Source organism: Dipodomys merriami, unplaced genomic scaffold, assembly GCF_024711535.1.
Source record: "Dipodomys merriami isolate MVZ:Mamm:240054 unplaced genomic scaffold, mDipMer1.0.p SCAF_12, whole genome shotgun sequence".
NCBI lineage: Eukaryota > Metazoa > Chordata > Mammalia > Rodentia > Heteromyidae > Dipodomys > Dipodomys merriami.
The window spans coordinates 46,972,528-46,988,088 of NW_027202493.1; the positions used below are offsets into that span (position 1 = coordinate 46,972,528).

Here is a 15,561-nt window from a genome sequence, read left to right on the forward strand (position 1 = left end):
GCTGAACAAACGAGGGAGGGATGAATGCCAGGTTGGACTGAATGGCCCTGCTTTCTGCCCTGGATCTTGTTCCTGTGAACTCCAGGCTTTGAGTAGATCTGACCTTCAGCAAACTGCAGCAGGCAGATTCTAGCCTAGTAGGTGGAAATCCTTATCAAGTGAATTAAGTCAGAACATTACACTGACATTTATGAGTCCTAGTCAACCTATTTTTGGAGAATAAGCTTAAAGGAGTCAAAATGTCAGAATTTGTGTTCATATTCATTAGTATTTATTAATGTGTTGGAGGCAGAGCCCATGGTGTTTAGTACAGCTGTAGTCTATGGAGTACCACTCGGTACAGTTCCATGGACAGCAGAGGATTGGTGCTCAGATGAATGAAACTCCCTCCTGGTCACATTTTACATGTGCTGGGCACAAGTTCTCATCCTGGATAGCCCCAAGCCTTGTTTGTATTCACAAGGCAATTCTGCTTTCTAAATAAGAACACTGTGCCCTAGAACGCAAAGCAAGAGTGCTGTGGGCACAAAATCCAAATGCCCAGTGCAAAAACCATGCTAACAACTGAAATCAGCATCCCCACACATCCCACAGCTTAATTTCACCACCCTGATCCACCCTCGGTCCAGGAGCTGAGACGTAACCAGAGATTAAATGTGCTTGTGAAACAGGCCTCTTAGAAGTGGCTTGGCTGGAGATAGTAGCCACCCTGTCTAATGGGGCAGGGGCCAGGGTGGGCTGCAGATGCACAGCCTGCAGTATTATGAAACCCTCACAGCAGATGCTGAACACCAGAAACCGGAGTACTGACTGCCATGTTGGCCTCAGCAACACAGGGGCATCTGGTCACACAAATCTCTTCTTAAAAGAACATTAGCAGTGGCCTTGATGCCACACAAGGCTTAACAAAATAAAAATCCAAATAAGCTACTGACCTCACTACCGGTTCTAAAAGGACTATGAAAAGTTGAAATTTTCAAGTCCTCTTTAATTCACATAGGGTGAATTAGTAAATCCTCAGTCCCAGGACTTGAACCAGGCCCCAAGGTAATCCATAAAGATTGTTAGGGGATGAATTGTGCCCTGCAAAAAAAGAAAAATGAGTTGAAGTCTCAAGCTCATACCTCAGAATGCATATATATATATATATATATATATATATATATATATATATATATATATATATATATATATATATATATGTCCATACATCCATAGGTCTGTGCATCTATGTCTGTGAGCCCATACATCTGTGCGTCCATGTGTCTGTCTATGCATCTATGGGTCTGTGTGTCCATGGAACCAGGCATCCATGAGTCCCTGTATCCATGGTTCCATGTCTCCATATGTCCAGAGTTGGAAATACAGTTTTCACAGAAGTGATCAGGTTAGGACAAGGTGTTTAGCCTTGTACACTTGCTTGATGTCCCTAAGGAAGAAACACAGACCCACAGAAAAAACAAAACGGAGAAGCCCGTGGCTCCGTGGTGGGTATCTTTGTCACAGAACACAGGAATCTGGGACCGACAAGGAAGGCCACCCCCAGGTGGAGCAGGGGGCCCATAAGGAACACCACTCCCAGGTGAGCAGGGCCTGAGGACACTGAGATGTGACTTCTGCCTCCAGAACCCTAAGGAGGGCTCTGCTGTCTTCAGCACCCCAAGCAACTGCATGTCCATGTTGGTGTCCCGTGTGTGTGTGTGTGTTGGGATGTCCTTTTTGTACAAGCCATCCTTTTCAAGTTTGTCCGGCCTGGTAACAGCTTAAATTTTTGTCACTGGTTGTGGGACTTACATTTTTGCTCAAGGCTAGTACTCTACCACTCTGAGCCACTGCTCCACTTCCAGTTTTTGAATGGTTAATTGGAAATAAGAGTCTCATGGGGACTTTTCTGCCCAGGCTAGCTTTGAACCTTGATCCTTGGATCTCAGCCTCCTGAGTAGCTAGAATGAGTCCACCAGCACCTGACTAGCTAAAATGTTTAACTCAATCCATTACACACAGATTCTCAGGAGCCAGAGATGTTGCTCAGTGGCAGGGTTAGTACCCTCAAGCACCACTAAAACCATACACAGGAAGTGCAAAGCCGTTGAGGGCAAGGTCAGGCAGGTCACTGTCAGCTTGGCACACAACTCTGAGCACGGCTCCTGTTTGGGTTTCAGGACAGCAACCTGTAGGTGTGGGTGGGGACCTCAGGAAACACAAACATGGAGGAAGGGTGGGAATGGGGAAAGGGGCCCCTCCCACCTCCCTTCCTCCCCACTGCTTCCACACTTTGGGTGTGGCAGGAAGCTGGAACTCCCCTGCACCCAGACTTCCCACAGTGGTCTTGCTGCACTCGTGAAGAACTAGTTGCAGGCACTGTTTGAAGTGGTTCTAGGCTCCTTCCATAATTGTAAGCAGAAACCCCAGCACTTGGCAAACATACCTTGTCTTCTGAACAGTGGGCCTCTTTCCTACTGCTGAGATAAAAAGTGCAAGTGTCTGTAGGGCTTTTGAAAAGTCACCCTTGGCTGGCCTCTCCTGAAAACCTACCTTCAAGGATGTGGCTTTGAGCTCACAGAGCTGCCGCCCTGGTTAGCCTTTGTATTCTCTGGGGATTGGCTTGCTCCCCGTGTCCTGGGAAATGGGTCAGCACTGGCTGTCCAGGAAGGGAAGCCTCCCCCCCTCCCCCCACTCTTTCTAGAGGCTGTGTTCCAGCAGGAGGACCCTGTGGTGAGAAGGCGGCTCTGGGGAGGAAGTGTGGCCAGCACGCCAACCTGTCCCCCTACCCTGGCTTCCTGTGGGGCTCACAGAGCATGGCTCCCATCCTGGCCAGTTGCAAGCAGCCTGTGCAGCCCTTTTCCAGCACCCACACCCTCCCAGCAGCTGTGGGAAGTCCGCTCCTGCTCTGGCACCCAGCAGTTTCAGTCCTGCCAGTGTGGCCACCAGGGCTCCCTGCTGGGCAGCAGGCCCTCTCTTGGCCCAGCCCCACTCTAGGACACCTCTCCCGGTCAGCACTGGCCGCCTCTGCTTCACTGTCTCCTGAAGGCTTCTCTTGGTCCACCTCTTCTCCTACAACTCTTCCTTGTGTTTTGTTTCTGAAACAACAAATTATTCCCTGGGTGGGGAAGACAGCTGGGATAGTTTCCCGGTGCCTTCTCCGGAGGAAAGTGTGGTGGCACACGGGGTCATCACAGCGTGCCTATAGGGATGTGTGGCTGGGAAGCAACCCAGGACCCCTGATCCCACAGTCTGCCTAAGGACCCTTGTGCTACAGCGTGAAGACCCCCAACTCAAACTTCAGCTGAAGTTGTGCGGTCCTGAGGGTAGAGACAGCCCCACTGCAGTGTTTTAAGGCAGGGTCTGTGGGTGGAGTTGAAATGGAGCCACAGGAGCGCCATCTCACGGCACCTGTGGCCCACACCTACAATCCTAGCCACGCAGAAGACAGAGATCTGAGACTCACACTGCTGTGCCTGCCTGAACAAATACATCTGAGAGACTTTTATCTCCAATTAACCAGCAAAAAAAAAAGCTGGAAGTAGAGGTGTAGCTCAAGTGGTAGTCTCCCAATCAGAAGTGAAAAAGCCATGCAAGAACCAGTACAAAAAGAAAAAAAAAAGCAGGGACCTCAGCAAATACTCTGTTCCTCTCTGCACTGTCCAGGACCTGCAGTCCCCAAGCGGACATGGTGGCTTCTCCGTGATGCCACGTGCTGTCCAGGACCTGTGGTCTCTGAGCAGGTGTGGTGGCCCAATCTTGAGTTTCTGACCTTCACAACTCTCCCTATACTTGTCCCAGTCTGCACTAGGTGGTAAAAACCGTGGACCAAGATGCCCGATCTAGAGAAATACAATCCTTTGAGGAACTCACCAGTGAAGTTCCAGTGGGAAACCATATGAAGGAGGCAGTCTGCCCTTGTGTAAATCTGGATGCACATATGTTCAATGTGTTTATAATAAGGTCTACAGAGACACATCCCAGCACCAGCAGCTCTTTCCTGGCAGGCCTGCCTCCAACCTTGCTGAGCTTACCTCCTGAGCCTGCTGAGGATAAACAGGGAACACAGGTTGAGCTGATGAGTGCTTCAGAAGTGCCCATCTCCATGAAAATTCTATCCTGTACCTAAACAACAAGTTTCAAAAACTCCACATCGAACAGAAGTGCTAAGATGAGCCCGCATGTTCCCTGAGCAGAGACCACACTGGCAGGTGTCTGAGTGACCCCCCCCCCCGGCCTCTCCCTGCACCCATTCTCCCCCTACAAGCAGTGACCCCCAGAAACAGCTCCAGCCTCTGTCTCCCAGGGTGGGGTTGTTGAGGCCCACTCACCTAGGCAAAGAACAGAAATGCCATGTATTAATATGGTATTTTTGAAAAGCAATACTTTTTCTCCCTTAAGTAGAAAAATAGTTAACCCTCCACTATTTACCTAGAGAAAAATGTAAAATTAGCTTTCCTTTTGCCCCTACCCGTCCTGGGGCTTGAAATCAGGGCCTGGCACTGTCCCTGAGTTTCTGTTTGCTCAAGGCTAGCACTTCACTAGAACCACAGTGCCACTTCCTGCTTTTTGTGTGTGTGGGTATTGAGGAATCGAACCCAGGACTTCATGCATGTTAGGCCAGCACTCTACGACTGAGCCACATTTTTTAAATTGCCAGCACTGGGGCTTGAACTCAGGACCTGGAAACCTTGCCTTCATTTTTTTTTGGGGGGGGTCCAGTCCTGGGGCCTGAACTCTGGGCCTGGGCACTGTCCCTCAGCTCTTCAGCTCAAGGCTAGCACTCTACCACTTGAGCCACAGTGCCACTTCCAGCTTTTTTCTTTTTGCTTATGTGGTGCTGAGGAATCGAACCCAGGGCCTCATGCATGCATGCATGACAAGCACTCTACCACTGAGCCACCTTCCCAGCCCTGCCTTCATTTTTATTCCAAGCTGGTGTTCTACTATTTGAGCCACTGCTCCATTTCTGGCTATTTGCTGAACAGAGTCTCAAGGACTTTTCCTTCCCAGGCTGGCTTTGAGGCATAATCTTGAAATCTCCTGAGTAGTTAGGATTACAGCCGTAAGTCACAGTGCCCCATTTCTGAACATGTGCCACCTGCCTGTATGCTCTTGGTGTTCCCCACGTCTTCCCAGGTCTTTGCAGCAGTGACTGCAACAGCCTCCAGCCCCCCAGCCCCCACACACCTCCCTGTTTTGGCTTCCCAGTGGTGCCAGACAGAATTCTAGAACCCTGTGCACAGCCAGCCTCTTGACCTCTGCAAGAGGCACAGGCCCCATCCCACCATGCAGACACCCCAGTGGTGATTCTGATCTGAACCAGAACCTTCAGAAACCCCCGATTTTTTGGGGGGGTCCGGTCGTGGGGCTGAACTCTGGGCCTGGGCGCCATCCCTCAGCTCTTCAGCTCAAGGCTAGCTCTCTACCACTTGAGCCACAGTGCCACTTCCGGCTTTTTTCTTTTTGCTTATGTGGTGCTGAGGAATCGAACCCAGGGCCTCAGGCATGCAAGGCAAGCGCTCTACCACTGAGCCACCTTCCCAGCCCCAGAACCCCCCGATTTTACAAAGGGACAATCCAGGTTAAATGACCTCCTTCCAGCCTGCTGGCCAGGGCTCCCATGGCCCTTGTGTACATGGTAGGGAGTTAAAAAGGCCTCATCTCTTGACACCAGATTCAGTGGGTATTGTCTGGGTTTTGCTTTGTGCCCTGGCCAGACGCCAGACAGAGCAGATGGTCTGGTGCTAAGCCCGGGCCCTCTACATCCTGACCCTCTGTCCTGCTTCCTGCTCTCATGCTGCCCAGGTAACTAGGGAGGGTATGGCCTCACTCCCTCTGCAGGTGGTCTCAAGAGCCCTGCCTCTAGCCAGAGATGGCCTCTACACTCCTGGATGGTCACTGTGGCAAGGTTCCCAAGGACACTGAGCCTGTCCCCAGCCACAGAGGACACCCAATAACCTAGTCCTTCGCTTGGAGTCCATGAGAGCCACACAAGGTGCAGAAGTGAGTGTCCCAGGAGCAGCACCTGTCAAGCCCTTCCATAGCATTGCTGTGGGGTAGGCGCATGTCCACCCCGGTATTCAGGGGACATGTCTGCCTCCATTGTACAGGGGGACACACATCCACCCTGGTGTGCAGATGAGAAAATGCTCACATCTCCAGAAATGTGTGTTTAAACCCTGCTTGTCAAAGGTAAGTCCTTCTCCAAGACAAAGGGAGCCCAGAGGCCCACACCTACAGTGGCCGGCAGCTGTCTCCTCTGTTTCCATGCCTATAAACACCTCAAACAGCCCTGGCAGGAGACCAGCAGGTATTAGTGTGTGGTCTGTGTGTATGGAATGTGAATATAGAGGGGAGATGCTGGGAGAGCTAGACAGGGGTTTCTGACACAGCCAGCAAGAACTTCCCAGAGCCAACATCAGCAGCCACTAGCTTGGTGGCACTGCTCTCTGTCCCCTGGGAGACTTGGCTCTGGGAAGTTGCCCAGGTGAGAGAAGCTTCTAGCAGGAAATGAGAAGGGATGGGCCAGGGCTGCAGGCCCTGGCCTGTGTGAGCAGCAGGCATCCAAGCCCGCCACACCCCAGGGCAGGAGGGGCAGTTACGGGGCAGCCACACTGCTGGTCAGTTGCCTCACCGCACTGTGCCACCCGAGAGCCTCAGCAGGCTGGGGTGAGGTCACGGTCACACTCCCCGTGCCCTGCGCTCTCGCTGGACAGTGCTCACTCACTTGGCTGGGAGGCACCAGTGGCTCTAGGAGATGGAGGATGGACAAGCATGGCCCCAACGGCTGGTGTCCTTGTCCCATCCCCAGGACCTCGCAGGGCCTGCACGAAGTCTGCAGACATGTCTGCTTCCCTTACCTGTGCAGTGTCGTGGAAAACTGGAATGGCACGGTCCCTGAAGGGCCCTTCCCAGAGCCCCTCCCCAACGGGCCACAGTGGCACCACGGGGAGCCCACAGGCCAGCTGTCCCCTGTGCAGGGGTGCCCTTGTGCTTTATGGACAGAAAAGAGCAATTGGTAATACTGTGTTGTTAGAGAAAAAGGTTTTACTTCATGAAACAAGATAGCAGCTAACAGTTTAAGAACACTTGAGAGAATATATGTAATTTGGAAACTAGTTGGCTAAGTCATAAAATTAACATTTTTGGTTATCTGTAAAGTGCTGAGAAGTTTGTTTCTGGTAAATGCTTGTGTGAGGCCTTTTTTCCTTCTTGTTATCCACCCAACCATCCAGTAGAAGTTGATGCAACTTAAAGCACACGGAGCCTCACAGCTTCTCAGGCATCTGGACCTGCGTGCAAAACACATCTGGTGCCCTCCACTGAGGAATGGAGGGAAGGGATGAAGAGAGGCACGGAGGGGCTGGGCCGGCCCATGGGCAGCAGCACAGCCACTGGACAGCACCTCAGGACACTTGGAACAAATGCTCCAACCACAGCACTCCAGGCCGTCAGGAGAGGGAAAGGTGTGGAGAACAGCTGAGACTTTGGGCACATTTTTCCTGCAATATGGACATGAATGCTACTTAACACAAGAAGGCAAGCACATTTGGCATTGATACTTGACTCTCAATGTTAACTGAGTATTTGGTTCAAAGCACAGACGATTTGTGAAACATTAAGTATTATCATAGCTAAAGCATGACTGTTAATTTTTAAATATAAAACATGTCTTGGTTACAATCTAGAGCACACGCAGTAGCCCAAGTGCAAATTCCCAACTGGACTGCCTGGGCTACCAGCCTTCTTACATTGTTACACATTTCATTTTGGAATTTAAAAATATAAAATATAAATAAAAGTAGTAAATTCGAGTCAAGTGAAACCGTTACGAGTACTGTTAGTAAGTCCCTACACTAGTGAATAGTTGCGTTTCCCCCAGCACTAGGCTTGGAGCTGGCGCTGGGCCATCTGCACTCCTGTGCTCTCCCTCGCCATCCCTCCGCGTCTCTGGTGAGTCTGTGTGGAGGTATAGGGCGGGCAGGCCGGAGAGCTGCCCTCACACATTGCACATTGGTTTCTTCTCCAAGCACTGTTTGCGGCGGTCCCGGGTGCTGTGAGCTCCGCAGCTTGGGCCTGTGCTCCGCTGAGAGCCAGGGTCCCCTCACATCGCACTGGGATGCCAGCAGGTGGGGGGGGGGCTATTCCTCTACTTCCCCTACGCACTCAGCAGTGGGATCTGCCACACCATCACTGAGGACACCAGCTCCTCCTGGGGCTGCCGGGACTTCCTGTGCACACGGCGGTGGCCCTGACCCCCGCACACCACCAGGGCCGAGCTGGCCTTGGCCCTCTTAGACCACTGCACTCCACTCCTGAGAGAGGTGGCAGCATCCTTCAGAAGGTCGCAGGCACTGCTGTCCTCCGACCTATGCTCTAGCGAACTGGAGCCATGGGACAGGCTCAGGGACCCGGAGGAGGAAGACAGGTCACTCTTCTGAGTCACCAACCCTGGGGACTCTCCCAACCAAACAGCTGTGGCTGTGTCGAGGCCACTCTGGCTAGGGCAGGACGTGGGCCCCTCATCCGGAAGAGCATTCTGGTCTCCATCCTGAGCCTCCAGGCCTGGGGCTGGGCCATCCCTGGCTCTATCTTTGTCCCTCTGGGGTGAAGCCGTGGCCATGACGATGAACTTGACAGGACCGTGATGCGCATGGTAGGAGACCATGCCTCTTCCTAAGGAGAGGACCAATAAATGTCTTTTAGAACAGACAATACTGTGGGGAAAGGGAAGAAAGCACAGGACCTAACCTAGCATCAGCCCAACTGGGCAGAGGCCATGTCAGCACAGTTAGGACCTAGCCTGTAAAGGATTATACACGGGCAAGCATGGTAGTCTGATCTATAATCCTGCCTCCCCTCTCCCCACCCGACCTCAACCACAAATTGGGCACAGCAGTCCCTGTAGCCCCAGGTAAAAACGGCAGAGGTAAGACTTCAGTCTCCGGCTGCCCAGACAAACAAAGCAAAAAGGTTTGGGAGTGTGACTTGAGTGGTAGGGTGCCTGACTAGACTTGAACTCAACCCTTCGGTATCAGAACAACAAACCACGGCAATAAAACCTGAAGGCGATCATGTAATCAATCATGTACTCCTTGGCAGAAGTCAGTTCTAGTAGCCATTACCACGCTTCGGGAGTTATAAAATAGTCATTTTCCAGTAGCTGAGGCAAAGTAGGGCTCTGGATTGTTCTTTTGGGGAGCAGTGGAGACTTGCCCACCCACACGTGTCCAGATTCCAACAGATCCCTTTCTCTTAGTGTTCTCCCAGATGACAGAGAACCAATGGGATTTAAGGCCACAGAGAGTGTCTTTGAAAGCTCTCCACGACATTGGTTAACTGCCTGCTTCTCCCTACTAAAGACAAAGTGTATGTGCACATGTGGGCTAGTCCTGAGGTTTGAACTGAAGGCCTGGATGCTGTCCTTGAGATTTTTTGCTCAAGTCCATAGCTCTACCACTTGCCACAGCTCCACTTCCGGCCTTGGTGGTAAATTGGAGATATGAGTCTTATGGACTTTCCTACTTGGGCTGGCTTCAAACTGCGATCCTCAGATCTCAGCCTCCTGAGTAGCTAGGATTATAGGCATGAGCCACTATTTTCTAAAACCCCTTCTGATCTCTAACTTTGAACACTCAGGTTGTTTCTAGTCTCATGCTGTAAAGCACTATGGCTGGGTGAGCTTCCTTCTGTACCATGCCTGCTGCTAAACTGGTCTGCTTCCTGAGAGAGCTCTCCCTCTCTGAGTGAACGAGGGACTCTCATTCTGGATGCAAGTACATAGCTACGCCAGGACCAGCAGTGTGCCCCTGGCCGGGAGGGCACAGCAGAGCCTTGCCTTAGCAGCTAAGGAAAAGGCCCTCTCCACCGATGGAGACTAACCGACAGCAGTGAAAGTGACAGGAAGTATGTTCTCAAAAGGACACTCTCCTGAGACCACCCATAAAAGAAACAGAAAAAACAAGGATGAATTGACAGTTCAAATTTAATAGGCATTCTCTGTTAAGGCATTCTCTGTCAAAAAGAACCCCAAATACTTTAAACATAAACTGCTCCAGGGGAAGGCACACTGCAGAGCCACTCACCTGTCACCTTGGGGACCCCCTGTAGCCGAGGGACGGGCAGGGCCACCACCACACCCAGGCTGGTGCCCACCATCAGCAAGCCGCGGCAGACAAGCAGGCTGGTCACACACAGCCTCTGGTGCCCTGGGATGGAGCAGAGGGAAGGGGGTGCGGGTGGCAGGAAAGGGCATCCACTGTCTGGAAACGTCCCCCACAACACCACTTTCCCCAACCTGCAGGCCCAGAATGGGGGCCGCTCACACCTGTGAACTCAGCCCCCACAAGGTGAGACCAGGCTGAACAGCAGGACTGTCCCTCTTTCCCCTCCCCCACCTCCACTTCTGTCCTCTGCAGCCCTCCCCTCTCTCTCACTTCTATCCTCTGCAGCCCTCTTCTCCCCCACTTTTAATCTCTACACCCCTCCCCTCCCCCACTTCTATCTTCTGCAGCCCTCCCCTCCCCAACTTCCGTTTTTATTCTCTGCACCTCCTTCCCTCCCCCACCTCCATTTCTATCCTCTGCAGCCCTGCTGCCCATGAAGAACTCTTTCCTTCCTTCAGGAAGGAAGCCCACCCCATGGACCTCTTCCTTGTCTGAACCCTTCTACCTCAGGCCTTGCTCCCCAGGACCCCACTGGACTGAGGCTGAAACACCATCATGATCAGACTCTGCTCTGGCTGTCCTCCAGAGCCACTCCAGGCCCTGTGCCAAGGCCATCTCTGCTGAAGCCCTTGTTCTGCACCCGGCAGCAGGCTGTGCTCCCTGCCCGTACCTGGTAGCAGGCTGTGCACAGGGGCAGCGATGTTGATGTCCTGCAGGTGCTTCAGTGTTTCTGTGTGGAAGAGGCGGAGGGTAGAGCCCGAGGTAAAGGCAATCCAGATCCCAACACCAGCCACTGCCATGTGGGAGATGACCATCCCTTCCTCCTGGTGGGCCTCCAGCTGGTTCTGGGGTGAAGAGAGGGTCATGGGGGCATCAAGGCAAAACTGGAGCCCATGGCACTGTGTGCAAAGCCTGCTAAGTCACACAAAGAGACTGTGTTGAGGACCATGGTGTCCGGCTGAAGCCCAGCTCCGGGACCAAAGCAGGATCAAGGCCACCCCTCTAAAACTGTAAAGACCACAGCAGTCACTGTCCTCACAGCTATTGTCCACAGGAGACAGCACAGGGCAGTGTGGTAGGAGGAGGAGGACAGGACATGAGGGCTGGCACCAGTGAGGAAGCTGATCCTCCCCATGACTCTGGTACAAGCCACTAGCCCTTCCCCAAATCCATTACACGGTCCCTGGCCACATGTCCTTAGCGCACCACACTGCAATGTGCACAGGGTAGAGGGGCACTGGACTTCCAATGGCTAGCCAGTCCTCTCCAGAGTCCTCACTGGATGATGTGAAGTGACACTTCAGTCAAGCGTTAATTTTCCTTATGTTTTTGAGGATTCTATGTGCACAATGAATACATGCTTAAGGCAGTGTCTCCATTACCTCGTTAGGCAAATAATGAGCAACGATTCCCAGAAGTAAGTAGCTAGACCACCCTGCACTGAATTTTTCTAGTAAACCTAGGAGTTCTGTTTGGCTCATGACCCCAGGAAAATGGCACTTCTTTTTCCAGGTGAGGAGCACAGGCTATGGCTGCTTCTGAAAGGCATCTTATCTAGTCCAAGCAGCCACCTGACGCAACTGACCTCAACGTCATGGGTCTCCAAGCTGATCATGAAGACTTGGCCTCCAGACGCTGCCCACAGCGTGTCTTCCATCAGGAGGAGACTTCTAACTGGCAGGACACCAAGTTTTATCACTTTCTGAGGTTCTGCATTCCAAGATCCATCTTAAAAGAGAATATTTCTTTTAATTTCATTTAACCAGAGAAACAGAGAACACAGAGAAACAGGATCATAGATCACTTTAAATAACAGACAACCAAAATATCAACTGCTATTCTGGTGCTTAAGCCTATGGTGGATATATGCAGGGTCCAAGAATATATACCATTTCAACATATTGGTCTAGTATGGCAATAACACAACAGTGGGAGCAGGGAGGGCCAACTCCCTGGGGGAATAAATCTTCACTGAATGTGACAGTCAAGACTGGAGAAAAGGCAACTTCTTTCCTCTTCTGATGGCTGTTGCCTCTCTCTTGAAGTCCAGGAAGAAATAGACTATTTCAGTCTAAATATACTGTCAAGGAACACGATAATACAATGATAATGTCTATCACTTTATATGAATTAAGAGTCAATAGCTTTGATACCATAAAAATTAAAGATTTAATACACATTTTAAAGTGACTAGTATAATTATCCTAAAACTAGTTAAATTAATCCTTGAATTGTCAACCAACTGTTATTTCAACCACCATGCTTAAGAAGATAACATGACCACCAGAACACCAAAGCCACGGACTTATGCTCAAAGCAGGGAGGGGGGGAAGCATTGGATTTTTTGAATCGCAAAGCCTTTTATGAACAAACAAACTAGAAATCTGTAGTCACCAAAAGGGACTCTATAAGCTTTGACTATTGTGGCATGCTTCATTTTTTTCCTTCGAGGGGGTGGGCAGGATGTAGAAAAGGATGTGGGAAAGGTGAACAAACCCAATCATGCTGTGCAGTATAATTCAGTTTTAGTGGGGATTTTGTACTGCAATCAGGCTAAACAATGTTGCAGCCACAATGGACACTGATGGGCCGGTCATGTAGTATCTGCACCAGGTTTACCATTATGGGATCAAATATGTGCACACATGCAGAAATATACACAGAAATGCAAGCACACCCACACACCCACATGCATACCTACACACGTGCACAGGGACATGCTCATGTACATATACACACGTCCTCAGTCACACATGTGTGGACACATCCATAGCTTTCCCACAGCTGGTTCTCACAGCCCTTTGCATTCCTGGAGTCTCCACCATGATGAGAATGCACAGGCTCAAGATGTGGATGTTTTCTTTGACAGTTGCACGGTCCTAAGGGCACATCATGGCATGAAAACTTGGGTCTGATGCTAGATAGAGCAAGAGCTGACTAAGCAAGAAATCGAAAAATAACTACCTGGAATGCCCAAGAAGAAACCAGGCTTGGTGGCCAACCCAGCAGTTGGAAGGCAGAGTTTCAAGTATTTTGAGTTCAAGGCTAGCCTGTCTACACAGTGAGATACTGTCTCAAAATTTAGGAAGAGGCCACTCCCTAAAGAAAGGGTATCATAGATGGGAGAGCATAAATTAATGTGAAGATAGAAAAATAGAAAAAAATCCAGATTACATGAAAATCCTATACATATATCTTCCTCTAGGAAGTTTAATCAAGGAAATAAAAGTAGAAATAATTAAAAACACAAGAAATAAGAAATAACTATCAGTGACTAAATGGGAGTTTCTTTTTAAAGCAGAAATATGTTCAAATTATACCTTGTAAACTTTGGTAAATGAGACTATTATCAAACTCAGGCAAACTACACCAAAGAGAATTTAAAAGCCCATGTAAATCCACACATAGCAATGGCAGAAACAGATACCTGTGTGCAAATCCGCCTTGTAGACTTGCTGGATAGTACTGGAATCATCATCATTTCAGTTTTCAAACTGTGTATTCCTGTGTGCTGGGGATGAAACCCCTGCCATGCCCTGTCCTGTGCTCTCTCTTGGACAGAAGCCTCTGCCTCTACTCAGAACCCGTGTCTTTTGTCCTGACCCTCTGCTGCCTTTGCCAGACAATAGATGTTCAGACTCTGGATGCAGTGTAGCCATCTATTAAGTCTCTGACCTGAGAGGTCTGGGGTGTAGCTCAGGAATAGAGCACTTGCCCAGCATGCATCAAGGCCATGGGCTTTAGCCTGTGTCGTACATACACAGAAACACCCACATACACACATGCACCTATATACAAAAACCTTTAAAACATTGTCTTTGGAGGTCCAGGCTCAGTGGCACATGCCTGAAATCCCAGTCACTCAAAAGGCAAAGGCTTGAAAGGATGGCAGCTTGAGACTCGTTGGGAAAAAAGTTGCAAGGTCATGTCTCAAAAAAAAAAAAAAAAAAAAAAAAAGCTAAGTATGGTGGTACATGCCCATATTCCCAGCTTCATGAGACCTAAATAGGAGCCTCCTGGACCAGGGTATACTGGGTAAAAGTATGAGACCCTGCTTGAAAAATAACTCACATAAAAAGGTGTGGTGGTAGAGTGGCAAACCAGCATGCATGAAGCCCTGAGGTCAAACCCACTACTGAATTCTTTGACCTTCTAGGCCATGACCAGGTCTCGGGGCTACCTTTCTGAGCATCTTGATGCCTGCTTTCATGAACAGTCTGCTCAAGGTCTGGCCCCCACTGACTAGGGTCACCTTAAAGGAGCTGACAGAAATACTAACATGGACTAGGCTACGGTCACCTGCCATCCTGCACGGAGACCCAGAGATGCCCGCACTGCACAGGGTACAAGGAAGAACCTGTCAGGAAGCTCTATCTGCTGGCCCCAGCCAAGAGCTTGGAGAGCGGAGGTCCAGCCCTTTGCCTCATACACTGTTTATGTTGGATAAAAAAAAAAAAGCTTGATGTAATTGTAACCACTCTGTACTTTACCTTTATAATAGCAATGAAAAATTAAGAAAAAACAACCCCAAAGCTTGAAATGGGCGTGCCATCCTTCCCTGGATGTTCAGAAAATACCTGGCTAAAATATAATCTGACCAGGAAAGTGCTGAAACTCTCCAGCCACACAGTGGAGCTTAGGCCTGGGGAACTGACTGCTCCAGTGAGGAGTCATGCACAGAAGTCACACTGAATGAGGAGAGGGGCGCTCCTGCTTGGTGAGCTGTGTGTGCACATTCACGCAGAACAGCTACTGCTAAGTTGGAAGGGGAATGAAATAGATAAAGAAGCCTAGGCAAGGCCCAGGGCACCTATGGTACCTGTGATAGGCAAGGAGAGGAAGCCATGGGTCCACACCAGTGCCAGGGACCAGCAGGGCCAGAGGGAAGTGTGAATGCAGGCAGCCTGGCAGGCAGCCTGGACACCCATGAACTCTCCCACAGGCTGCACATGGGGCAGGGTGGGAGCAAGCCCCGGCCCCTCCTAGGGCCTGGAAAATACAAGCAGGAGGAGGAGAAAGCCACCGTTGTGAGGGGTCCAGAAGGCCCTCAAAGGTTAAGAGGTCCAGGATGAGAGGCCCCTGTAGTCTAAAGGATAAGCTAGCAAAGACTTCCTGGGAGTTGCACTCCTTTGAACTGGGCACAGGGTTCTGGGGAGACAGGATTTTTTTTTACTTTAAGCAATGGGTGGCTTACTTTAAGCCACTCTGGTGGCTCAAGGGGAAGATGTACACTAGAAAAGGAACCGGTGGGAATGCAAAGAGGAAATAAATGTGGGGTATTACAGAAGTTGGAGCAGGGCTGGGAAGGTGGCTCAGTGGTAGAGCGCTTGCCTCGCATGCATGAGGCCCTGGGTTCAATTCCTCAGCACCACATAAACAGGGGGGAAAAAAGCCAGAAGTGGTGCTGTGG

At 50.4% G+C, this 15,561-nt stretch overlaps 1 protein-coding gene across 8 annotated transcripts in view; it reads right to left on the reverse strand.

The window, feature by feature from the left end:
- Positions 1-7,014: 7,014 nt before the first annotated feature.
- The window catches only part of Arhgef10 (Rho guanine nucleotide exchange factor 10), a 79,142-nt gene continuing 70,595 nt past the window's right edge, over positions 7,015-15,561 (reverse strand). For 7 of the 8 annotated variants that reach the window (XM_070016838.1, XM_070016839.1, XM_070016841.1 and 4 more), the window contains 4 exons: positions 11,737-11,879; positions 10,822-10,996; positions 10,071-10,193; positions 7,015-8,661 (listed from right to left, as the gene is read on the reverse strand). In XM_070016838.1, the coding sequence (XP_069872939.1) occupies positions 8,144-8,661; positions 10,071-10,193; positions 10,822-10,996; positions 11,737-11,879 (959 nt within the window). In that variant the 3' untranslated portion in view covers positions 7,015-8,143. The other variant, XM_070016843.1, reaches the window with a different exon arrangement.